Here is a 25,327-nt window from a genome sequence, read left to right as displayed (position 1 = left end):
TAAAAAAAACTTTCACTTTAAAAATTTCCCCTAGACCGTCAAAAAACCCCTTAATCCCACTATTAGGTTGTGACGTCACAGAACACCTCAAATACATTCGTAATCGTGAAATCCCTAACGCGATAAGGATTCCAGTGTGAGCCCAAGTCTTTGGCTCAGAAAGGTAAAAAATTCGATACCTCGATGTGCCATCGATAGTTTCGCAGCTCTACTTTGCGATCAAACTGAATATAGCGACTGAAATCGGGGTCGCTCTGTTTTCGTGCAGATTAGCTTGGCAAGATTGAATTAAGAGTCGATATACAAATGTCCAGCAACAACACGGACACCGGGGACACAACCATCATGGCCACGGCTACCTCCTTGCAGCAGGATTTCGAGGCCGGCGGAGAGGAGCTGCTGCCCCGAGAATCGCTGGTAATATGTAACCCCCACGAGTTTGTCTAATCTATAATCCGACTATTCCACCGCAGATAACCACTGCAGTAAGCTTTCTACAGAACACGAAAGTGCGCCACACGACGCTTATCCAAAAAGCAGCAGTTCCTGCGGTCCAAAGGTCTCACGGCCCACGAAATCCAGTTGGCTTGCGAGCGGGCCGGCGTCTTCACCCAGGACCCCAACAATCTGAATCCCAGTCCGAATACAGGTGATCAGCATCGGCTCCCAGTTGCAGGCGTTACAGCCGCAACCGACGGTCTTTGGCCGGATCCGCGAGATCATCCATTCGACGGCCCTTTTCAGCGGAGTGGTCTATGCGGTCTACCTCTTCTGGAAGGTGAGTGAACCCGTGATTCCTTTTTTTAATGATAATAATAAATCAATTTTAAGTTACTATGTTCGGTCGATTTAACTATAGATATCCATGAAACTTTGCTTTCAGGGTAAAAGTTTTTAAATTATTTTAAAACATTTCTTAACATATATCATAACATATATTATCTATAAAATTTTAAATATTTAGTACGTATTGTTCTTCGGTAAACGAAACTACACAGAGATGTCTATCTCACATAATTTGTTCATGTAAATATTCTAACATCTGCAAAGGATGTGCTTGAATTTTGCTCCATAAACCGGTGTGAGAGTCCAAAGATTAAATTCTCGAGCTAATCCACATAAATCTTTAAAGGTGACAGAGCGGAATATTTACGATATTAAGTATTTACTTTCTAAATTAGCCTATTCTTAACAAAAATATATTTGTTTTTCTACCATTACTTTTAGGGAGTATTAAAAAAAAATAAAAAAAGGTTTTGTTAAAATAGGTAAAATTATTTCTAAGCGAAATAATATCGCTCACAAAGGATTAATTCTGAGCGATATTTTTTCGCTTACAAATAATGATTCTTTGATAAATATAAAAAAAAGAATAATAAATATTTGTAATTTTTTGAATAAGAATAAACTAAATTAATAATATAAACCAACAGATAAATATCGACACTAAATTCCAAAACCAATACTTTTTTTTGCTTGCAGAAATACATTGCACCCTATCTGTTTGGCAAGCCGAAGAAGAAGCCGGTCGACGAAGTCCTGGACGACATTGACAAGAAGGTGGAGACGCGCACCAACGACCTCAATAAGGAGATCTCATCGGTCAGGGATCTGATCACCAGCCAGCAGAGGGAACATGCCCAGCAGCTGAACCGCGAGTTTAGCAACTTCCGCAGCGATCTGGACGCCATCAAGGGTCTGCTGTTAAACCGCAAACAGTTTGCGGGCCCAGTGGCCCCGCTGGCAGTGCCATCCATTCCCGCCTGGCAGTTGGCCGGCTCTCCGCATCATCACCACCGGCACAGCGGGTCGGACGACAATGAGAAGGGCGATGATGCTGGCTCCGGATCCGGATCATCGGAGACCGAGGTGGTCACCAAGAATAGTGACTCCAGCTTGGAGATCATGTAACGTACTAGTTGGAATACGAGGCTGGCTATATAGATGTAGTATATAGTTAAGCTGCAGAACGTTTGTAAATTGAGTTTGCCCTTTAATGCCTTTAAGACTTTTTGGTTTTTTGCTTTGCGTTTATAGCATTTAAGTTTTTTTTATAGTCAACAGCTAATCCATATCCAAAAGTACATACACACACTCACATATACACACTTATGCGATACGATGTCTATATAATGTAATAATAAAAATGTTTACATAATAACAGGTTTGAATTTAAAGAAACTGTTTAATAAGCGCAAAAATGCTGTTGTGTAGTTTTTTTTTTTTATCGGTACATACGGGGTGGGGGTAGCATATCGATTTAGATAATTAATTTCGACTTAGACGATTATTGGTTGCTTAAAATTTTGCCGAGTGCTACTTTCTATAAATTGGCTAAATTCCCTTTAGTTTGATTTAAGAATATGCTAAGCGGGGCTCCTCAATGAGTTTAATACAAACTCTTCAAAGAGCCCACTCAGATCCTAAATGGTTTTTAATTAATTTATTTATTGTGCGGTGCGTAGTTATCATTTTGTTGTTTTTACAAATTTGGTTCTCTGCGCTTTCCGTATTTCGCTTCGTCTTCAATTAACTTTCTTCGCTACTTACGTTAATTTTTATCGATTTGTACATACGATAATTTAGTAATTAAATAATTTTCTGTCGTTATTTTCTTTTAAAGTATATATATATATCCTAGTAAGTTAATAGTCTCACAAAAGATTGTTAAGGGCTTCATAGTTCGTTTTAATGTGTTTTTATTTGATGTTTCGTTTTGTGAATGGAAAACCATTGCGAAATACCCTCAAACAAGGATAAAGAACCATACCCTACCCATACTAAGTATGCATAATTAGTCTTTTTTGGGGTATCTGGGCCCTTGTTTTTTGGGTATACATATTGTAAGATAAACAGCGGCCAGGCCGGGATTTATCAGCTATTTCAAATTAAATATAACATATTTACAATTAATTATATCTTGCGATTGGGGCAATACCAGCTGCCGAGGGCCGAGCAATGTATAAATTTGAAAAAAGCAAACTTTGATAAAAAAAATAGAAGGTATGTATAACAAAATATTGCATTTTAAGCATTTTAAAGCGTTATGTTTGCTGCAAACGAAATTAAAAAAATTGCAATACGGATGAGCATAATTTGTTCGATTCCGAGTGAGCAAAATTTAATAGGATTGCCTGAGCAGTGTGTAAATTTGAAAACAGTTTTTTAAATGGAAAACAAAATGTTGCGTGTTTTTGCGTTTCGTAATTCCAATAAGTGTGAAAACGGAATTGATAAGATTGTTTTTTACCAAAACAATCGAAAACAACAATATCGATTCCGATTCCGCAAATTTAAACTAAAAATCGACATAAAATTGGTAACATGGCTGGTCGTGTGACATTTACCCCAATTGGTTTGTTTCCTTCTCATATGTATCCCTAATTTATGCTAACAAAAAGTGCACAGATAGTGTGGACAAAATAGACCCATGTATGGATTGAAGGATCCTAAAAAGAATCCCCTCTAGACGGCTGAATTGATGACCGCCTGTGTGGAGGCGGAACTACTGATGCTGTTGGCCTGGCCAAAGGCAGATCCGGCTCCAGCCGTCGATGTGCTCGCCGTGGCCGTTATGCTCACCGCTGCCGCTGTCGCGGATGTCCCGCCATCCGGATAACCTCCCGAGGCCGGAGCCGGCGAGAGGGACATAGTCGATGACGATGGCGAGGAGCAATCGCTTTGCACACTCATCGTGGGCGAGGCAGCCACTAGATTGCTGCTGCTGCTCGTGTTGCTGATGGTCAGCGGAAACTGTGGCGGCGGATTCCCGGTGGGCGTGTGCGGTGACAATGGCGACATCGAGGACGAAGTGGCAGCCGGCGATGGACTGCTGCTGGCGCTCGTTGTAATGGCTGCGGAGGAGCTGTTGCTGTTGACTCCACTATTCGTACTGGAGATAGTTGTTGGAGCGGTGGAAGCGCCCGATGGAGGTGTCGCTGGCGATTGTTGGCTGGAGTTTACGCCAGCAGCTGCCGCCGCTGCTGCTGCTCGTTCACGCTCCCGATCGCGTTGCGGCCGAAAGGCCTCACGAAGCGCCTCAACGCGATTTTCGTTGGGTCCCCAGCGCGCATAGCCGGCGCTGTTTTGGAGCCACACCACCTGGGTGCCCTGCATGCACTTGATAAGCACATCGGATCTGCGATGAAATGAAATGAGTTGGTATTCTTGGGGAACCTTTTCTATATCTTACTTTTGCAACATGTGCTGGTAGCCGTGCCTGTACTCGTGGGCCATGCCCAAAACCACCATGGAGCGACGCTTGTACATACTATCGTCCAGTTTGGATATGCTCTTCCACTCCGGCAGAAACACAATGAAGCTGGATTTAAGTATATAAGTTAATTGTGAGTTATTAAAAATTAAGAAAATTGATCTAGGAAAGAAAAATAATATACAAATAATAATGTAATTGTAATTATTAGATAATTTTAGAATGTTCAAAAGGAAAACCCCTTTTTAAATTGCTTGATATATATGTGTTTGTATAAACCCCTAATTAACTAAGGTTTTACATTTAAAATAAAAATCTAATATTCTATAAATCCACTATATACTGATAATTAGGCATTTAATTTTAAACCGATAAAGTTAGGCCGATTTTTCAATGCTCTTTCAATATTTTCTAGACAATATAATATAGATTTTTAGTCAATTAATATGCGTAAAAGTTCTAAGGTACCAATAATAATTTATTTTATTTCGAAGTCCATGTGTATATGTTTAAAAACAACGAAGATATATTTTAAAATTATTTTTCCGGTTTTTTCGAAGACATCTAGGTATATTTTTAAACTTATAGCCACTAACCATACAACATATGTTGTTGTTGTATGGTTAGTGTTATAGCTAAGAGAGATTGGTTTGCGTATAAACGGATGGACTAACTGACATGGCTATTTTAACTTGTCTAATAATGCTGTTTACTACATTAAAATTATTGCAAATGTCTTCTTCCCTGTGTGGCTAACTTTTGAATGAAGTTAAATTAAAATGTCCTTAAATCTCACCTCAGTGGTTCCATAGTGTCGGTAAGCAGTTTGTCGATGTGCAGCAAAGAGGCCTCGATCAGTTCCTCGCAATGAGGAGGATTCACTTGGAAGGACCCGGAAACGGGCTTAAAGTCCAAAAATGGGCTGAAACGTAACCAATGACCGTTAGTTAGCTATAATTTAATTGTATTTATTGGCCAACTTACCCCCTGGAGCCGAAATAGGCATCCGTGTCGGCGAACGCCGAGCAGTACTGCCGGAAATAGGAGTTGAATGGCGAGGCAAAGCACTCGAAGCTGACGCCAAAGTGTCGATGTAGGCACTCGAACACGGGCACCGGCAACGCCGCCTGGGTGAGCTCCGCCTCCTGGGAGGAATTCAGGGCATTGCCCAGGAAGGTCTGGTACCGCTTGAGCAGACACCACACCCGGCCGATGAACAGATCGAACTTCTTGTCATCGAAACAGTTGTGTCGATACAGCTGCTCCAGCTTCTGCAGATAGGTGAGGTTGATGTACTGCGCATCCGGCTGATTGATCGTGGCGGGCGTGTACTTAATGATCATGTGGTCGCGATCCTGCAAATACTCGATCGTTGGCATCCGTGGCGATGGGACGGCAAACTGTATGGGATAGCACCACACTTTCTTCAGATGCGGCGGTGGCGGCGGAGGTGTTGGTTCAGGGATTCCGTGCTCCTTCAGAAGTTGCAAATGGCGCTCCCGGATCTTGCGGGCATGATCCGCCGACAAATGATAGATCTTAACGCACAGGGTTTCCACCGAACTCTTGACAGTCTCCACCAAGTGGGGCTCACACTGCCGCTTCAAATGGGCTAGACGATCCTGGAAATCCTCGTAGCTGGCACCCACAGTCCGTCTTAGCCACTGGAACGTGTCCTCCACATTCCACTTGACCACCTTCTTGGATTCAGCCGGCGCCGATCGGGATTCTATAATCTGTTTGGCTGCCTCTGCATAGCGGGAAAGCTGCTTCCTGGCATCTCCCGTGAACTTGGGTTTGACAATCTTAATGGGTATATCCGACATGATCTCGCGGTACATGGAGCTAGAGATCTCCGGCAGGCAGTTACTGGGCAGCAACGGATCGCAGCCGGTGTCAATGACCTTGCGTTCCATTAGCCAGCGATTAAAGGAATCTCTGGGTGCCTTAATATTCTCCCTGCGCATGCACAGATCCTCGTAGGTTTTCAGTAACTTCATGCTAAAGGCCGCCCGTAGAGCCTCCACTTCGGGATGTGGTTGTGGCAGGAGAGTCGGCGGTCGTTCCACAATCACCGCATTAGTGCACACCTCCAGATCCCAGGGTCCTGCAAGAACGAACTTCTTCATCGGCGGCCCCCCGCCGACATGATGCTGCTGATTGGGATGGATGTGCATGTCGTCCGACGGCCGACGCTTCAGGTGATGATGGTGATGCTGTTGCTGCTGGTGCATATTGGGGGTCATGGGCGTGGGACCGCCCGCATGGCAGATGCCCAAGGGATCGGTGAGCGGATCGAATGGTCTCGTGCCGGGCATCTCCCACAGCGATTCGCCGGTTACCTTGTTCCAGTAGTATGGGCGGTTTTCTCGCTTGGACCAGAACTTGCGCCATCCTTGGTTCACCAGCTCGGCAGTGAGTTCCTCGCCATAACCACCAGGTCCCAGAGTTGGAGGACCCTGTGGCGTATGGGCCATGCTCTCCAACGGCGAGGGTCCATGTGACTTCGTGGGCGTTGATGGGGAGGAGCAGCTGGCCACCGGTGAACTACCTGCCCCGCTCCCCAGGTTGTCCGGTAAAATGGGTCCAGTGACTGTGGGAGCACCTGCCGTGGGTGAGGGTGACATGTTGTTGGAGGCACTCGCCGTCAGCTGATCCCAAGCACTCTGCGCGGCGGAGGAGGCTGACGAGGATGAGGAACTGGAGGCCACGGGCGCCGGCGAGGATCCCATTCCCGGAGTTCCCGTCGACGCAATCACGGACGAGGGCATGCCTCCCGTCCCCGTGCCAGCGACCAGGTTGTGTATGTTGCTATTGTTGTTGTTAGCTGCCATGCTGCGGGATTATTTCTGCAAGAGCGAGGTAAACAATAACAAATGTTTACAATTGGAGAGGTAAGGAGAGCGAGAGAAGAGCGGCTGATTTGTTGGAAAAGGGGTGGGGGGAAAAGCGAGACAGCGAAAAGAAACGATAATCAATTTTCAGAGATGGCAAATTAGGAATTTTTTGAAATAGCCAATATTTATTTTTGGCGAATTATTTTATTACTATTAAGTAAAGCATATAATATGATTATCCTTATTACTTTTGACTTTTAACAGAACGTTAAAAAAATTATTTGTGGTAAGCTTAAATCGGATTCAGGATTACTTTAGTTAATCCCAACAGGACATATGGGGCACTTTTGTGAGAATCGTGTCAATTTTCCGAAGTAAGTTTTTAAATGCTGAACTATTCTTTGGGCCCTTTTAGTCGTGAGTCCCCATGAGCTTTTCCCGTTTTAGACCATATCAAGTAGATCATGTTAACTGTTATTTATTTTTAACATGATCTACTCGAACCTATTTTTTTAAACGTGAGTCAAAGGGTCTTAAGACTCCACTCGTGCAGGGCTCTAATAGAAACCATTGAAATGAAACGCGGGTGACTAAAATCCAGTTCTAGCGGGAAAAAAGGCCAACTAAGCATTGCCATCGCAGCAGATAATGAAGTGAGCGCGCTTCGGAATCGGAATCGAAGAAACCACCACCAGAGAGCTATAACTGCCGTTAGTCGGCAACAGACACTCAGCGGAGCGAGATCGGGGGCGCGCAAGAGTCGTAAGAAACAATGTGCGGGGGTCGTGGGGCGACTAGTAAATTTAATATTTTAATAAAGTCTGAATATCCCAAAAAACAGAATACAGCCTTTTTCAAAGAAAACTTTATATTTGCCGCCCACATATTTGAAACAACAAAAAGAGAGGCGGCGCGCATGGGCGAGAGAGACAAAGAGAGCGAGTAAAAGCGCTCTCTCACGAACGAGAAATCAAAACAAATTGCAAAAGAATAGAGATTTTCTGCCTGGGTTATGTGTATATGTTTTGACGAGCGTGTACCAAGCGTATGCGCACCGCCACAAGCAGAATAAAAAATATACAAAATAATTTGCTGCACTCGCACACACACACACTCGCTGGCTCACAAACGCACACCTGCACACAGTGCAGGCATATTATGCACGCCATATAAACAATTGCGAAAAAAAAATTACACTTGGTTTCGTGGCCCCGACGGCTACGTCATAGCACTAAAATAATGGCGCGCTTTTTTAATGCACCCAACATTTCGCTAAAAATTAAAGAAAAAACATAATCCATTGGGGAACTCGCAACGGACGAACTTTTAATTCGTTTGAGGGGGAGTGGGACTGCGCTGGATAAATAAACAACATTCTGGGTGCAACGAAAATTTCTCTACACTTTCTTTTTTGCACCCACCGAGGCACAGGCACATCAATATTTTCCATTTTATATACGCCTGCTGCCTGGCATCGTGTGGTCGTACTGCTCGAAACGCCCAGAAACGCCACAAAACTCACCTAGTTTCAACTATCCTAGTCTGATGAACACGCGCTACGTGTTTGCAAACATTTAGGCGTGCTCTGGACGTAAATATTCCCGCGATTTTCTATGAAAATGTATAAATAAGTTCTTCTCAAATTCTTTTTCAGCGACGAAACTCGGGGCAGTCGAATCGAGATGGCATTGCGGCGATATGCGCGAAGTATCGATTGCACGCTCTTTCCGCCCTATCGCTTGCCTTGGCGCGATTAATAGTTCCCGATAATTTTGCTGCTTTTATTACGTTTTGTAGCAATACCCTTAATATATCGAATTTCCATAACTTTTTTCAAATTGGAAAAAAATAGCAGTAGATGTAACACAAAAATTGTGCTAAAAGCATATTTAAATTAAACAGCAGTCAGTAGATTCCAAAAGAGGTACAAGTTCGGCGAAATTGTGCAAAACAAGAGATTTCAACTTTGATTCCAAAGAAAAATGGAAAAAAAGTCTTCACAATTTTTAGACTATTGATAAATCTAAGATTTTGATAATTAATTTTTAAAAGGATTTACTTGAGTATTATACTCCAATATCTTTCCATTTAAAATAACGTGCGTCGTTGCTTACTTTTAAATGTACTTCCTTTTGGTACTCAAATATATTCTTTTCAATCGATTAATGATTCTAAGTGTTTGGAATGTTTAACAATAATTTATTTTTTAGTTTATCGTCTGCAGTTTTAGACAAATTTCTATGCTTATGTTGAGATCTGGTTTGTATCGGTTAATAAGCCGCAACAAGTTGAACTTTTTCGCCTTGGAGTTGTTCGATTCCAATTCGTATAAAGTCGAAAGATTGACCAGCAAACTCTCGTTCAGGGATTTCTGGGGATTCAGGTTAATAGCCCGTTCGTAAAGGTTTATAGCATCCTTGAGCTTTCCGGCATACAAAAGGCACACTCCCATGTTGTTCAGAATCATTGTATTACCGGTATCCAAGTGCAGAGCTTTCTGAAATATCACATAGGCCTCGGGAAAATCATTTTTGGCCACAGCTATTAGACCTTTGTCCACTAGGTCTCTTAGATCTGGAGAGGAGTTTCTAAATTAAATTAAAGAAATTATTAAGATAAAAAAAAAATTTGGTTTGTATAGTTATAGCTTACATTTCCTTCAATCTTCTTGAGACGGCAAACTTTTGTTCTGCTCCAAAAATATCACCGATTTGGAGATAAATGCGTCCCCAGGCGGAGTACAAGAACCGCTGCTCCTCCTTGCTAAGGTTACCGCGCTTTAGAAGAGTTCCCTCCATTATGTCGTCTATCATACTGAATTTCTTCATCTGCAAGTAGAATGTTATTAAAGTATTTTATTAACATTTTGACTCTCAAACTTACCATTAATCCACAGTTGATGACTGAGTGCAGGACCCTTTCGCATCGCCTTTGCCAAAACTCTTCGGCTTGCTTGTTGCGCAGATTTGCATAGTGTTCCTTGATCTCCCGACTAGTCACATGAAGTTCTGAGAGTCTGTCCAAGGCGATGTGCGGTTTGCCCAGGTAAATGGGCAGCTCTGCGAGCAAAAGTCGGAACGAAAAGCAGGCTATGGAACCGCTCTTGCCATTGTACATCTCCGGATAGAAGTCGTAGAAGACATCCGGACTGCTGAGCTGGCCAAAAGGTTCCGCCTCGGCGTTCAACAGCTCGAACTCGCCTAGTTTGGCGAGGAGGGCTAGTCGGGTGAACCACAGTTGCAGGGAGTGCGGCGAATGCTTGGCCGGCTGACCAGATCTTCCATATCCCTGGCCATAAATGGTCAGGAGGCGGCCAGTTAGATTCACAGCAGTACGATAGCAACCGGCATGGATTAAGGTTCTCAATCCGCGCTCATCCTGTGTGACATCATCGACGCGGAGGATTTTACGATAGGACAACTCGGCTTCTCCCAGGTGCTGGGCCACTGCCACGGTGATAGGATCGGTCTGAATAAATAAAATAACATGAAGTAACACCAATGTAAATTACCCACTCTTTTGGAAGCGACAACTTACCAGATCATTTTGCAGGTGAATTCCGGGCATTATCAGTTTGCCCGTCTCGTTTTCCCGTGGCAGCTCCCACAGGTTTCGCACCTCGTCACTGACTTTTATGGAGTCTTCCGCCGCCTCAGGTGTCTCAACATATTCGGGTGGCTGGAAAACTCCGGTGAAGGTGTTGGACAACATGTTACTGCTGGAACTGGTGTTGCTGTTGCCTGTGGAGGTGACTTCTGCTGGCGCGTCCTTGGACTTGGATTTATTGGCCAGCTCATCGAAAAAACTGGGCGGATCGTTTGCAAAATATTCGCTTATTTTATTTGACATGTCTTTTGCTGATTGTTTTTCGATAACATATTGGAGATGGCACTATTGTCGCTGGCTAAGCAAAAAATATCGGCTATGACTGGCGCCAATAGTTTACATGTTCAAAACCAGTATGTAAAGTTTAAAAATGTCTTTCAACAGTTGTTGGCTAAACTATTTGTATTATACTTTAAAAGACCTTAAACTTTTAAGTAGTTAAATCATTTTGAAGAAAGAAAAACAATCAATAACTTATTTAAAGAAAAACATATTATTAAGTTCATTTATATGACTTTTTTAAATTTACAACTTTATTCTTTCTTCTGGGATTTTGACAATTCCCAATTGAAAGGGCAAAAATTTGGGTCTTTAAATAATTGATGTTGAATTTTTAACGATTCATTCGTTTAGGAAGGATAGCACCCTTTCTTAAAATTAAAATTGCAGTTTTTAAATTAATTACAACAACAAAAAAATAAGAAAAACCTGAATCAAATAGTTTTGGTTAATATCCCTTTATTAAGTGACCAAATTCAAAACACATGGTACTTTGTGCCTGACCACCGTTTATCCCATTTTTGATAAAAAAGTGACACTTTAATATCCTATCGATTACTGGCCAATCAAACCATCACTACTAGAACCGCGTACAGCTTTCTCATAAAAATTAGTATCGCGTCCCCTTCAAATTGGCAAATTCCCCGAAATGTTGAACGCAAAAATCCGTAAGTTGAAACAGTTTTGTTTGAACTTAGCAACATTATTATATATTGAACACTTGCAGAAAAATGTAACGTTGACCGATCTCTCTACAAGAAGAGATTAAGCGATTCAGACATTAAAAAAATGCTTAGCTTTGTTAAGCGGAAAAAAGGAAAACCGGTACATGGATCTAACTAATTTTATTAATGTTTTTGTAATTAAGTTGTACGTCTTTTGTGTTTAAGATGCCCTCTGCCAGAAAGTATTACGAAACCATGATAGAGGCAACGGGAATCGAAGGATCTTGGCAGAACATGAGATCCGAACTACAATTTCTAAAAATGACGCTGTCAAGAGCAAATTCTTGGCTGAATAATGTTGACTTTTCGCGGAATAACAAGGAAAAGGCAATAGGTAAGGGAATATTTCTAAAACAATATACAATTTCGTCGAATCCTCTGTTCAGTGGAAAGAGCAAGTTTAATAAGAAAGCAAGCAAGCTTCGACAGGCCTAAGTTTATATGTATACTTGCAGCTAAAAAAATGTGATGTTCTACAGAACAACAATCAATTTCTCTGTTTTTATAAAAATAAAGTTAAGTAGATTTTACGATAAATCTTTCCTATGGAAACCATATGATACATACGCTCAAATCGTATTTATAAAATCGTAAATAATATATAACGATTTTCTGAATCATTTCTACACTCGTTTCTCGTGTAAAAAGAGGTAATACTGTGCTCGTTGAAAAGTATGTACTTTTAGGCATAGAAGACTTTAGTTATGAGGCTTTACGTGTTTATCGGTCTTTATCTATCGACCCATTCCAAATCAAGCCAATATTTAAGAAGTTATCATATTTTTTTTAAACTGGTTTGCTGAGTAACGTGTATCTTATAGTCGGGGCACTCGCTTATAGTATTCAGTGTTGTTTCTTGTTATTGTTTTCAATGACAGCTATATTATGCTGTCATGAGATTTTTATAAAATTTGTATTAAAAGTACAAATATTATTCCGATTGTTCCTCTGTTAGTGATAAGATTAAATCGTCCGATACTGCAATAGATAGAAGAGTTTTGGGAGTGATTATCCGGATAGCTTTTAAACTGAGAGACTTAAAACTGTCCGTCATGGATAGATCGTCTCCACCAGTGATGCAGATATATATCAACAATTTTCACCTATTTTAAAAAGGACGTTTGTGGGTAATTTACTACAAATTAAAAGGCAATATCTTAATGTACAAGAAAAAAAAAACATTGTTTTAAAAAATCTGGTCATAATCCTATCTCTTTCATATACATACATAAATAAATAACCGTCATTTTATTTTTAAAAATAATGGTAAATATATTTTTTGTTTTCCAGACTACGCGCGTGACTGTTATTGCCCATATTATGATCAGCTAGTTGAAATATTTGGTTCTGATTTTAAAACTTCAGAAGAGTTGAATAAAAACAAAAACTCTTCCGGCTCCGATGAAAAACAGAATCAAGCTGGTACGTCTAAGCCGAGAATCTCAAGGAGGGAAAGCTCTCCTCAGAAAGCTAAATTGCAGAACGAGAATGTTCACCTTCAACGGATTAAAACGAAGGAGGCAGCCGAAATTGAGGAAAAGAAAGTTGAAAACCAATTCCTTTTCAGAAAATTAGAACTGGAGGAAAATGAGAGAATTGCATTGTTCGAGATTAAAATGAAATACAACTAAGCCTAATATATAAAGTCAGAAGGTCAACTAAACACCGTTCAAAGCTCAATTTTTCTCTGAGATTTCGAATTTAGTTTTATGTTTAAAATACGTTCTTTCCTTGCTTATATACTTTGAATTTAATAATTTGTATGTTTACTTAACTAAAAGTTGTATGCTTTAGTTATGATTATGTACATGTCAACATGATTTAAAATTTTGAGATATGATTAAAATCGAAATGTGTTTTTTTTAGAAAAAAACCCGTCACTGCATAATAGTATTAATTTGTTCTTTAGTATTTTACCCAGAGTTTTTGAATTGTTTATTTTTCGTTGTACTAGTATATGACTTACTCTTCTGAAATAAAATTAGCAGAAACATAGTATGTTGAATTTTTGATCTACTGCCACTTGTTTATTATTATTATTGTACAATACATAAAGCAAAAATCAATTTATTCTAAAGCTAACGAAGAAGTGCCATTAGATGACCATTTATTCATTTGCTTTTGTCCTAACTTAAAAACGCAATACGCTTTATTTACACAAAAAAACAGCCTCGCCTGGATCGAGGTTTATTGCCCATTGAAAATCGTTTCGGGATAATAGCTGGGAGCATTGAACATGCGCGGGAAGCCGTTTCCATCCAATTGGCCCACAGGCAGCACCGACATAATGTCACTGAAATGAAACAAATAACAATGGGAATTACAGTCAGACAATATATAACAGCTTATAACTCACTAACTGATTCTTAGATTGGTTTATGTAGTTAGGAATTAGTTCGAGATAGAAATTGGTTGTTTCGTATAATATATTATTTGGTTTGAGGGAATTGTTAAATTAAATAAAAAAGTTGCCAAAGACAAAAAGGATGGTATTTTAGTTATTGATATCACATACATTATATTTAAGTTTATATTCTTAAGTGCCAACATATTTAAAATGGAATTAATGCTTAAGCTTAAAAAATATTATGATTTTCTTTGTTTTGTACTTCATCACAAAAATGTCTGATTCATATATTAACAAAAAATAAATTTTAGTTTATGTAATTAGTTTCGCAGTCGGCACAAAAATTCACAATAAAATCAAGCCTTGTTACTAAACACTTCCAAAGCAGTGCACCGAAAAAGAAACTAACTAAATACAACAGCTCCAATATTCTGAAATTTTTTCTTTCCCACTTGCACCCCCATTTCTCTCGAACTATTTGAATTTCTAATAGTCTTTGTATGCACAAACTCTTATATATATGTATATAGTTTATATTGCTCCATTTCTACTTATTTTCAGTTATAAAAAAATGGACTATAAATTTGTACATTATTCTAACAGAGGTTGTACAAATTTATAGTCCATTTTTTTAAATAAATTATGTGAGCAGAGGAACGTTCTAGTTATGGAAGTGAGACTGTATATTTTTTAACAGCTAACAACAACACATTTAGTCCACTTGTGTGTTCGAGTGTGGTATATGGTGTGCTGCAATTTGACGCCCCTGGAGAGGCGATGCGATCGAGCAGCGGGATCCGGGATGAGGGATTCGGGGTGCGATGAGGGGCACATGCTACACGCATGCGCTGCGTTAGGAGCCGGGCACGTCCCGAGTCCCTTGGCTCTATAAATATGCAGAGGACCGTGCAAGGAGCCGGTCGAAATTGGACATAAAACACGCTCAAGTGGGCGGACTGGACGCACAAGTGTTTTACGGTCACTTACAAACGATTTTTAATGCCAATTCCAAAACAATTGATTATATTCGTTCGGACTTCGAAGTTTCGTTCTAGGGCGAACTCGGCTCAAGTGTTGAATGAATTGTTTTACGAGTTATAAGGAAATGGAAACTGGCATGTCGGGGTTACCAAGCGACGTTCAGGGAAATAATAAGAAAATTCAACTACACTCAAAACGGAAATATGTAACTTCGATTTTTTCAGAGTAAACCAAACTAAACATTATTCACTGAACTAAAACCATACTTTTTACTTTCTTGTTTTCTGAATTTTAATAACGATTTTATATTTGGCTATCCTTTTTAAATAGTTGATCAATAAGTTATATTCCTAGCCAAATGTTTTTAAGAAGAAAATTTTAATATGTTACTTAAAATCATTGAGAAAAAAAAAAACCATTCTTAAATCATCTAGGGAGAAAATCACTGAAACCATGTTTAAATTGAGAATTGATTTTATATGCCATGGTGTGTTTCCCTGATTTTCGCCTTTAAGCATACGCATTGATTTCAAATTATCATAAAAAAAGTAATGATAATGACAAGTATTTTCATTAGACTGTCAAAAAAATATTTCATTGGATTTCTTAAAAGTAATGACAATGGAAATGTATTTCATTTGCATAGAATAAAAGATAAGCTAATGAAAAAACCTCATATTAAATGTGAAGAAAGTAATGCACAATAACAATATTTGATTAGATTTATCAAAAACAATGCCAATTAAAAAATATTTTTCAAATGATTTCTCAAAAGTAATGCTACTGAAATAGCTTTGCATTAGAAAGAATAGCTAATGTTAATGAAAAATCAATTAATTAAATTTATTTAATAACCATTGATTTTTAAAAAGCCTATTTTTTCATGAGAGAAGTTAACTCGGAATGTTTTTTTAATAAAATAGATTTTAAGAAGCTTTCCATAACATTAATAATTTTTCACTTCTGTGCAATTTGCGGTTTATATTCTTGTCTAGTTTTCATGTATAAGTATAAATTAGCAATAAAAAATTGTTATGAATGTAGTCTCTTTTAAAACGTAATAGCTTTTGAAAACATTCTCTTCTCTTCTCTCTTATTTCTGATTCTTGATATTAAATTTCAAAACCACCTCAGAAAAGTAGTAAATTAAGTCACAACACTGTTTGATAATAGTTTTTTGTCTTGTATTAAGACCTTTGTATTATTGTTAAAACCACTAATTCCGATTTTTTTTTTATTTAGTGGGTACTTAGAGTAGGTGTGGTTTCCACTGCCGCTCTGAGATTGGGTCAACTTACGGTCTCTGCTGGGGCGTGCGGTCCCTTTGGCGACGGTTCTTGAACCAGTTGGAGACCTGGGTGAGCGTGAGGCCGGTCTTCTTGGCCAGCGTCTTCTTCTCGTCGGGCGTGGGATAGCGATTGGTGAGGTAGCAGTCCTTGAGGGCGTTCCGCGACTTCTCCTTGAAGCAGTACACCGTCTCCTCGCCATCCCAGATCGTCTTGGGAAGCGGATACTTTTTCCGCAGGCGGTACTTGTCCACCGCACCGAGTGGACGACCGCGCACCTTCTCGGCCTCCTTGTAGTGGGCCTTGAACCAGAGGTTCTGCAGATCTACGTGGTATTTGATCGAGAAGCAGTGCGCCTCCAGCAAATTGTACAGCTCGTGGAACTGGCCCAGATTGTAGGCCACCATGGCACGGGCCCGCAGGACACTCTCGTTGGTCTTGAAGAATTCGCTGGGTGGCAGGCTGCAGAGGAACGTGGTCAGCTTCTCGATGTCGCCCTTCTGTTGCAGGGCCTCGCACATGCACTGGATCTGGAGCAAATATCAAAAGTAAAATAGTTTCTCGATTTATATTTATTTTTTAATTTTTGTACGATTTTTAATTTTTTTATCCCCTAAATCTAGGATCTCTTACCTGATCCGTGGAGAATTGCAGCATTTTGGCATCGATGGGAAAGCTGCCTACTGCGGACATATTGTGGGCGGACGTGAGATTGGAGATGAGGTGACCACCACCACTCCCAGGATTACCGCCCAATCCACTGGCACTCCTCTGCAAGCCGCATAGGGAATCCGTCTTCGTGTTCCCATTGAGATCCCCCAGATTTGGCCCACTGCCGTTCTCGAATATTATGCTATTCAGGCTGGGATAGTGGGTGGGCGTGGTCGAGGCGGTGGGCGGCGGCGACTTATCATAGTCGTTGGTTATATCCTGGAAACGTCGCTCCAGCAGATGATCCTTTTCCGCCCCCTCATAGGGTGCAAATTTATCTAATTGAAGAACTGTTTTGCACGACAGGTTTCCTCGATAACCTGCATATTAAAGATAATTACATTATGGTAGATAGTGAAACCAAAAAACAAACATTACAAATAAATATTTAACATGAACGTTTAACAATTAAATGTGTTTTAGATGCACCACTTTGCAAATTATAATTTGATGTCATTTAAAATCTTTTAGATTTTACAGTAAGACTTTCACTGTAAATAGTTCAAAGATAATTCTAGGCAATAGATAGATAAATAGTTAATCAAATAATTTATTTTCCAGAAACTCAAAATAATTTCTGGAAGATTTTCAAAGAACTGTCTTCGAAATCCACTACGTTTATCTGACACCCAAGATTAGTTATATATCGTTCGTTCTCACGTGCCATTTCGGTGGTCAATGAAAGACCCCACCTTCCCCCAGGGGACCCCTAAATCAGAATGTGACTAATCGAATACCCGACATCGCCGAAGCGATCGTTGTCTTTCGACACCTCAGACGGGGACTGTGGATCATATTGAGGCCCGAAAGAGACATTAAGCAAATAAATAAATAAATGCTATATGCTTACGTACATGTGCATATGTAAATTTGTGTGGATATGCAGTTGTGAATATGTAAATGTTATAAAACATAATTCATTTGATGGTGCATTGCTTGGGGCAACGAAATAGATGGGCGAATTGCGGGTGCCCTTTTTTGTAAATAGGTTAGATTATATTTACTAAGACAACTAATAAAATAAAATGATTTATTTAGTAAATTTGATTTGTTTAGTTTAAAATATATTTTTAATTAAAAACAAGCAATAGTTAAAAACAATATATTAAAAAAAAATTGCGATAACATCAAACAACTCTTTATTATATATGTATAAAATTTGGTAACTATTTGTTAGGATCTTTTTAGTTTAATTTAATTTGTTAAACGTAATATACATTTTTCTTACTTATTATATTGGTATATATAAAACCAAAGAACGGTAAAATAGAATATTACAAACTAAGTAGCGAAAACATTAAGAGGCTCTTTTTTATATGAATAAAAATAGGGAACTATTTGTTAGGACCATTTTATATACATTCCAGTCTTAATTAAAATATTTTGTTTCCAAGTAATAAACAAAATTTATCCTTTGCACGTCGAAATATTAAATTCATAATTTTTTTAAATTCTCTTTATTATTTATTAAAGAAAGAATGAAATCAATAATAATGAGAATTTTAACTTTCTATTGAAAACAATGTGTATAGAAGGACACTAATTTGTATTTGAAACAAAATTTACTCAATGATCAACGGAGATATATTCACAAAAAAAAATATATATGCTTTTTATAAACTGATTAAAAAAAGGCTCAACCCGATTCTACACCCTATGCATGCAGTCCTCAAAAATGTGTGATTCTCAGCAAAATAATAGTCCCAGGCTTTAATTGTTTATGCAGCGCCTCATTGACGCCTCAGTCCCGAAACATGATATGTCGCTCTTGTCTCTAGACAATTTGCACCGATAAGGCTAGACCTAGTTGGATCCGATTTGAATATAGAAGTATGTCTATGTCTATGGATCTGGTGGCACTCACCAGCATTGGGAAGGAATAGTGATCCGTAGGCCATCGGCGAACTAAGATTATCCTGTTGGACAGCCGAGTGGTCCGAGGAAGTGCCGCCGGAACTTGTGGAGTCCAAGTCGCCGCCAATGGAGACCGATAAATTGTTGCCATCCATGTTCTTGTCAAACATTATGCAGCAATTTTGCTGAACCAAGTTCCGATTACGTTTGATTTGTTATAGTTTAATATTATGGAAGGTTTGTGGTTGTATCACAATCTTCTTAATTTCAATTCATTTTAGCTTATCCCTTAACTTAGTGGTTGCTATTTGTTGATATGTGTTATAAAATGTTCAATTGACTCTTAAATATTTGTGCTTTGTGTTTTTTGTTTTTTTTTTAACGCGGATAAAATCAAATTGTTTTAACAATGAACATATTTTTATCACTTTAATTTGTTTGTATATCACTGAGCTAATTTCAATTTTTTTAGCAAGTTTGTGGCTGATTACTGTGTTTCAAATTAAAAAACATAAGTTTATTGAAATTTTTTTTTTTACTGATTTCTTATGAATTTTTAACTGTTTTTACGGATATTTATTAGTTTATCTTTTTTTACTTGGTATCCTTTTAATTTCTTTGCACACAAATTTATCTGTTTTTGGTATTGCAGGAACTTTTATTTATTTAATTGGTTTATATATATTTCGGGACCGATTCTTTCCTTGCGACTTGACGCGTCCGCTCTTCAAACTCGACTGCAAGCTATAGAAAAGTGCATTCCAAAGGTGTGTTCCGTTTCAAATCGTTTCGTTTTTGCCTGCGGAACGTTTGGTTGATTGGAACGGCCACCGTTAACTGGTTGCAATCTGGCCAATTTAGGGGTGGTTCCGCTTCCGCTTTGCGACCCAGAGGCGGTGGGCGTGACCCTTGGCAGCCATTTTGTCACATTATCTCTATCTCTCGGCTGTGATAACATTTTTTTTTTCGCATGGTTCTCTTGTGCTTTCTATCTAGGGGCAGAATAGGGTCTTGGATTTGGAAACATCATGACCTCATTAGCGTTTTTGAGGGTGTCTAATGAATGCCCGTGTGCTGTTTCTAGGAATTTACATCGGATTTCTGTGACATTGCTTAATTTGGCGTGCTGCTTTACACAGTCGAGCTTCTTCAATTCGAAACCGAAGAAGAACATTTTTAGTTAACAAAAAATGGAAACATTGAAAATATGTTTAAAAAAAGTTTCTTTTAAACAGCACAAAATAGTTTAATGTTATTTTTTAATTAAAAAAAAATTATATATTTAAAATATTTATACAAATTTCAAAACATAATTTTTGTATTCCTTTGAATTACATTGAATTTATTTAAAGACGAAATTGCCAAAAAACAAAAAGTTAAGTTTAATATTAACACCAATAATAGTTAATATTTATATTAGTATTTTAAATGCATATTCCCCAATTATTATTTGGTATTATTATTTTAAAAAAATACTTAGTGGTGTCCGAAAAATTGCATTTAACAATTTTAAAATCATTTATCCTAGATTAAACAACGTTCTTACCTCTACAAACCTGATTAATACTTAAGTATTTAATTAAGTAAAAATATTTAAGTATTTTATTAAATATTAAGAAGTTTTTTTTGTTAATTTCGACCTAGAGATAATCGTCTATGTATGCAATAGGTATAAAAGTCAGACTCGGTGCAATTTGACGCTCAACTGAGACTGGGATTGGGAAAATTCCTTCTGCTGCTCATCTAGTGGGATCAAATTTCAATTACAAAACGCTCCTCTCGACTGCATTCAACTCGAAATGGTGTGATGGAATAAAATGAAATAAAAGTGACATGACAAAGGTGACAATCCACAAAAAGGCCAAACAATTGCGTTGCCCCAGGAACAGGAACAGAAACAGGAGCACTCTTCGGATTCTGATTCTGTTTGTTGTCGAAGGGAATTCATTAAGCATCAAATTGGGAGGGTTGATGATTTCGTCACACTCGCAAATCCCCTTGACGCAGTCCCAAAAACCCAGATTTGTCACAGCCAACATCATCAGCACCCCGAACATTATTATTACATCTTTATATCCCCTCGGTTTACATCAAGAGATCGCACTGAGTCACAGGTGCGAAGTTGATTTGGATTGGGCCTACTTATTTGGATTTTATTCAATTTATTTTTTCCTGCACTTAGACTAAAATAGTTATAAAAAACCTCAAAAATGTTTTTAATTGGAAATTTTTGAGCATTAACATATATTTTTCTAAAGACACTTTAGTGCTGAGCAAATCAAACATATATTTTAAGATAACAAGTTCTAAGATCATAGATTTATTAAACCTACAACTATTTTTTTTTGCAAAGAAACATGAGCAATTTAAGCAAATGGTGTTCTATTCTATTTATTTTTTCCTGCACTTAACAGATTATCTAAGACTTAATTAGTAATAAAAAATCTCAAAAATGTTTTTAATTTGGAATTATTGAACCTTAAAATGTTTTTTTCTAAGGATACTTTAGTGCTGAGAAAATCAAAAATACATTTTAAAATAACAAGTTCTAAAATCATAGATTTATTCAGCTTAAACTATTTTTTCCTAAGAAACATTTTAGAGCAATTTAAACAAATTGTGTTATATTCTAATTATTTTTTCCTGCACTTAACAGATAATCTAAGACTAAAATAATTATAAAATATCTTAAAAATGTTTTAATTGGGAATTATTGAATCTTAACATAATTTTTTCTAAAGACACTTTAGTGCTGAGCAAGTCAAAAATATATTTTAAAATAATAAATGCTAAAATCAAAGATTTATTTAACTTAGACTACTTTTCTTAAGAAACATTTTAGAGCAATTTAAACAAATTGTGTTATATTCTGTTTATTTTTTCGTGCACTTGACAGATTATCTAATACTAAAATAGTTATAAAATATCTCAAAAATGTTTTTAATTGGGAATTATTTTTTTTCTAAAGACACTTATTGTTGAGCAATTCAAAACAATTCAATTCAAAAACAATAAATGATAAAATCATATATTTATACAACCTAAAACAATTTTTTTTCAAATAAACATTTCAGAGCAATTTAAACAAATCTTTCGGACAAGATTTAATAAAATTTATTATTTATTATATCTCTTGAGAAAAGTTTAAAACAATTAATAAAAATTGTTGCCTGTCACCCGATGCGTATTGACAAAAATATTTTTTTTTTGGTCTACAAAAATTTACTTAAAATATTTATTAAAAAAATTTTACCTAATTAGTTTTTATACATTTGTTATTATTCTTAACTATTATAAAACTAATCAAATTTGCTTATTGTCATAGGACGTATAAAAGGTTATTTAGATTTTATTTAGATTTATTTAGATTTATTTTCCTACCACCCCCGTTGCTAGGCAACTCCCTTTTGCATAGGTGTGCCCTCTAATTGACCGCAGTGAAAGGATTGTAATCTCAGCCAAACTAATTCCATTATTAAAATCACGTGGCAGGACTTAGGGATCGCATGCAAGCTGTCAGGCTAAATCAAACGAAGCTTTATTTGCGACTTTTTTGTAGCTTTGTGCAAACGCGTCTTTTGGTTCCCACACTATCGTGTTTAGCTGAGCCAAGCTGTATTTTTCCCCTGGGGGTCTGGTGTCTGTTTCTTAAATAATGCAAGCGCATGAATGCAATTCGCATCGGACCGCTTAAATACACTCCAAGTTGGAGTGTAAATATAGGACAAAAAATTAGAAAAGGATTACAAATATAGGTAATAGTAGTTTCCTGTTAAACAAATACGTTTTTGTGATAATCTAAAAATTTTGATTTTGATTTTAGTAAAAAACTATAATGAAAAAAATGCATGCAAAATGCAAGTAAATCTTTAACATTTTGTTTCTATGTTCAATTTAATTAATGTTAGTCACGCACACAAAAAGCTTATCAAACATATTTATTTTTTAAGATAAGAGAAAGCTTTTTAATTGACACCATGTACAACTCTAAATATTTCCGTTTAATATTTATTTAATATATTTTGCATAACTTCTGTATAAGCAATGCTTGTAAAATTCAGCCATCTAATCTCATCCTAATCCGCACATCCGATGGTAAAAAGTACTTCCTGGCTAATACTTTTTAAGTAGCTCTTCTCACATTTCACCTAAGTTCCAACTTTTTGCATCATTCGGCCATATAATAACCCCTCAAATACCCAGAATTTTGAAGCACTTTGCGATAATCTCCAACTATTACTCAATTTTCCATACCAAGATCCGCAATGTCTTCTCAAATTGTTGAATTTACTTGTAACTTCTTGCATAACCATTTGTGGCTGGCCAGCCCATAGTTCAATAGTTTTTCAATAGTTTTTCAATAGTTTTCCATTGTAGTACATTGTTTCCCCGTCGACGTTCAACAAATTACTTAACTTCTCGCAAAATGAGACAGGACACTCTGAGATATTTAGCAAACGTCATCATCCCAGTAGAAGAAAAACCTGCCCGGTTAATCCCGAAATTCCAGTTTCAGGTCAGGCCAGACCAGAAAATAGAGCAGCCCAGAAAACAGCTTACCATCTGTAATCCCGAAATTCCCAACAAAGCGTTTGGTAAGGTGTCACCTTGTCTTTATTCTGTCTGCTCCCCCATTCATGAGGAGGATTCCCTTATCCGTCTGTCGATCACACAATAATGGGCCAACCGAGGGATTATGTGTGGGAGAGTTTTGTCTGGCGATGCCAAATGATTTTCGCACCTTTAGCCCGAAAATGTTTTGGGCATTACGCGTAGCAAACAAAAGTGTTTATAGACACATCACAGCACAATCCAATTAATACGATTTGGAAACAGGAAAATTGGGCAAATGTTGCATACTTTTTAAGCAATTTAGCTGGCCTAAAAGGGCACTCGGAAGTTATAAAGACTTTCAAAACAATATTTATTTTATTCGCCCATAGACTTATCACATGTAGTTTAACATTTTGTTCAAGAACATTTTTTTAGGAATACATTTTTAGATAATAATAAAGATTTAAAGTAAAAAAATATATTTAATTTTTTTTTTATTTTTTAATTATGGAAATTCCAAATATTTTTACTTTGAGTTGAAAATTTTCGGTACTGACTTAGCCCCGAGGGGTGTTGTGTTTAAATCTAATTTAAGTATGGAAAAATTAAGTTTTAAATGTAAATCTACAATTTTTCTATTTGATAAACCAATTAAATATGCTAATAATAACCATATTATCACCTTAGTTTACATTAAGTTAGTTTTTTTTTTTAAAAAACTATGTTTAATGTTACAATGGGTTTTCTCTGGGTGTTGAAATTACAAAAAACAATTTTGATAGTTCTTAAGTTCATAACAAGTTTATTTTATAAATTCTAAAATATATTAAAATTTTAAAATGGATTTAACAGATATAAAAAAATGTTTTAAAGATTAAAACAATATATTCAGAGACATAACGACACCATCCAATTAATCCTCTTCAGAATCTGAAAAACCAGGAAAACACAATTTTATTTTCCCCTGCCACTTAGTAACGCAAATCAATCAATGCTTCGCGTGTTTTCTACGTTAATTTCAAACATATGCCGGGATACTCGAACGCCAAAACAATTTCCACGGCTAATTGGGCGGGCTGAGTGCCTGTGAGTCCGGTTCCCCATTCAGAACTCGGAAAGGGGTGCAATGAAAGACGATCCTTAGTTGGCAACCAGCTCATTATTCTCATTAATGAAAGCTCCGTTGGTGTTTCCTTTCTCCACTCAACTGATAAATAACAAAACTACAACTTTTCCGCTAACACTCTTCAACTATTTGTATATCCACACAGTACCTGCGAAGATTTGAATATGATAATTGATTACAGTGTTTACCTTGTGAATGGAAATTCCATTGAACATAAAAACTTAAGCGGAATGGAAACTAAATCCCTTGATAGCCATCATTTTTGTAGATCAGTTTTATTGATTCTTTTTTGCAAAATATAATGAGAATTATTTCTAGGAAATTTTCTGGTCAGGGATTAGTGAAGGTCAAAAGAAAGGTTTTGAGATAAAATCGCCAAACCATTCATAACTTGGTTTTCAAATGGTATCTAAACTCGACAGTGGAGTTTAAAGAATTATTAAGAACTACAAAAAGGCATAGATATGATGTTTTTGTTATAATAAAAATTGAGCTCTCTTAAGTTTTTGTTTTTTACTTCTGGTGATAAGCTTTATGAACAAAATAAAAGCACTTTAATTTATTGAAGACTTAATAATGTGAAAGGGAAAATTTGTTTAATTAAAAATACTACTTTTATAATATAATATATATCCTCTAGTTTAAATTTCTTAAATGAATTATAAACTTATAATACCTGAACATCCATAAAATTCTTTGTTTCATTCGCCTTGATTTACCCTAAATTGTAAATAAATTTACCACAACTGAATTCGACCCCCGCGGGACACAATTAGTGCAGTTTTTGTTTTTTATTTCGGACATATGC

At 37.3% G+C, this 25,327-nt stretch overlaps 5 protein-coding genes across 6 annotated transcripts; 2 read left to right on the top strand and 3 right to left on the bottom strand.

The window, feature by feature from the left end:
* Positions 1 to 123: 123 nt before the first annotated feature.
* Positions 124 to 2,201, top strand: LOC128260132 (peroxisomal membrane protein PEX14). Its single transcript, XM_052992912.1, is given in 5 exon segments — positions 124 to 417; positions 474 to 533; positions 535 to 648; positions 650 to 778; positions 1,483 to 2,201. Coding segments are annotated over 5 exon segments (843 nt in total). The 5' UTR covers positions 124 to 306; the 3' UTR covers positions 1,912 to 2,201.
* On the bottom strand, positions 2,031 to 8,757 carry LOC128260114 (mRNA (2'-O-methyladenosine-N(6)-)-methyltransferase). 2 transcript variants are annotated; one of them, XM_052992876.1, is made up of 5 exons: positions 8,573 to 8,757; positions 5,198 to 7,062; positions 5,010 to 5,135; positions 4,193 to 4,321; positions 2,031 to 4,138 (listed from the first exon to the last, which is right to left on the bottom strand). In XM_052992876.1, exons 2-5 carry the CDS (start codon positions 7,045 to 7,047, stop codon positions 3,466 to 3,468), a joined length of 2,778 nt encoding a protein of 925 aa, XP_052848836.1. In that variant the 5' UTR covers positions 7,048 to 7,062; positions 8,573 to 8,757; the 3' UTR covers positions 2,031 to 3,465. The 2 variants fall into 2 exon arrangements, with proteins under 2 accessions (XP_052848836.1, XP_052848837.1); XM_052992877.1 differs by lacking the exon at positions 8,573 to 8,757 and having other exon boundaries at positions 5,198 to 8,490.
* Positions 8,758 to 9,228: 471 nt separating this feature from the next.
* On the bottom strand, positions 9,229 to 10,938 carry LOC128260118 (trafficking protein particle complex subunit 12). The gene is made up of 4 exons (XM_052992891.1): positions 10,588 to 10,938; positions 9,934 to 10,518; positions 9,703 to 9,878; positions 9,229 to 9,638 (listed from the first exon to the last, which is right to left on the bottom strand). Exons 1-4 carry the CDS (start codon positions 10,897 to 10,899, stop codon positions 9,257 to 9,259), a joined length of 1,455 nt encoding a protein of 484 aa, XP_052848851.1. The 5' UTR covers positions 10,900 to 10,938; the 3' UTR covers positions 9,229 to 9,256.
* Positions 10,939 to 11,238: 300 nt separating this feature from the next.
* Positions 11,239 to 13,528, top strand: LOC128260135 (uncharacterized). Its single transcript, XM_052992916.1, has 4 exons — positions 11,239 to 11,603; positions 11,663 to 11,760; positions 11,826 to 11,994; positions 12,951 to 13,528. The coding sequence occupies exons 1-4, from the start codon at positions 11,585 to 11,587 to the stop codon at positions 13,289 to 13,291; spliced, it is 627 nt and encodes a 208-aa protein (XP_052848876.1). The 5' UTR covers positions 11,239 to 11,584; the 3' UTR covers positions 13,292 to 13,528.
* A 95-nt stretch (positions 13,529 to 13,623) lies between these two features.
* Positions 13,624 to 19,473, bottom strand: LOC128260119 (homeobox protein SIX6). The gene is made up of 4 exons (XM_052992892.1): positions 18,850 to 19,473; positions 16,908 to 17,305; positions 16,287 to 16,804; positions 13,624 to 13,953 (listed from the first exon to the last, which is right to left on the bottom strand). Exons 1-4 carry the CDS (start codon positions 19,007 to 19,009, stop codon positions 13,848 to 13,850), a joined length of 1,182 nt encoding a protein of 393 aa, XP_052848852.1. The 5' UTR covers positions 19,010 to 19,473; the 3' UTR covers positions 13,624 to 13,847.
* Between the last annotated feature and the right edge of the window lie 5,854 nt (positions 19,474 to 25,327).

Source organism: Drosophila gunungcola (genome assembly GCF_025200985.1).
Source record: "Drosophila gunungcola strain Sukarami chromosome 3L unlocalized genomic scaffold, Dgunungcola_SK_2 000014F, whole genome shotgun sequence".
In the NCBI taxonomy this organism is placed as follows: domain Eukaryota; kingdom Metazoa; phylum Arthropoda; class Insecta; order Diptera; family Drosophilidae; genus Drosophila; species Drosophila gunungcola.
The sequence above is the reverse complement of the archived record's forward strand: the minus strand, read 5'-3'. Positions and strand labels throughout refer to the sequence as shown.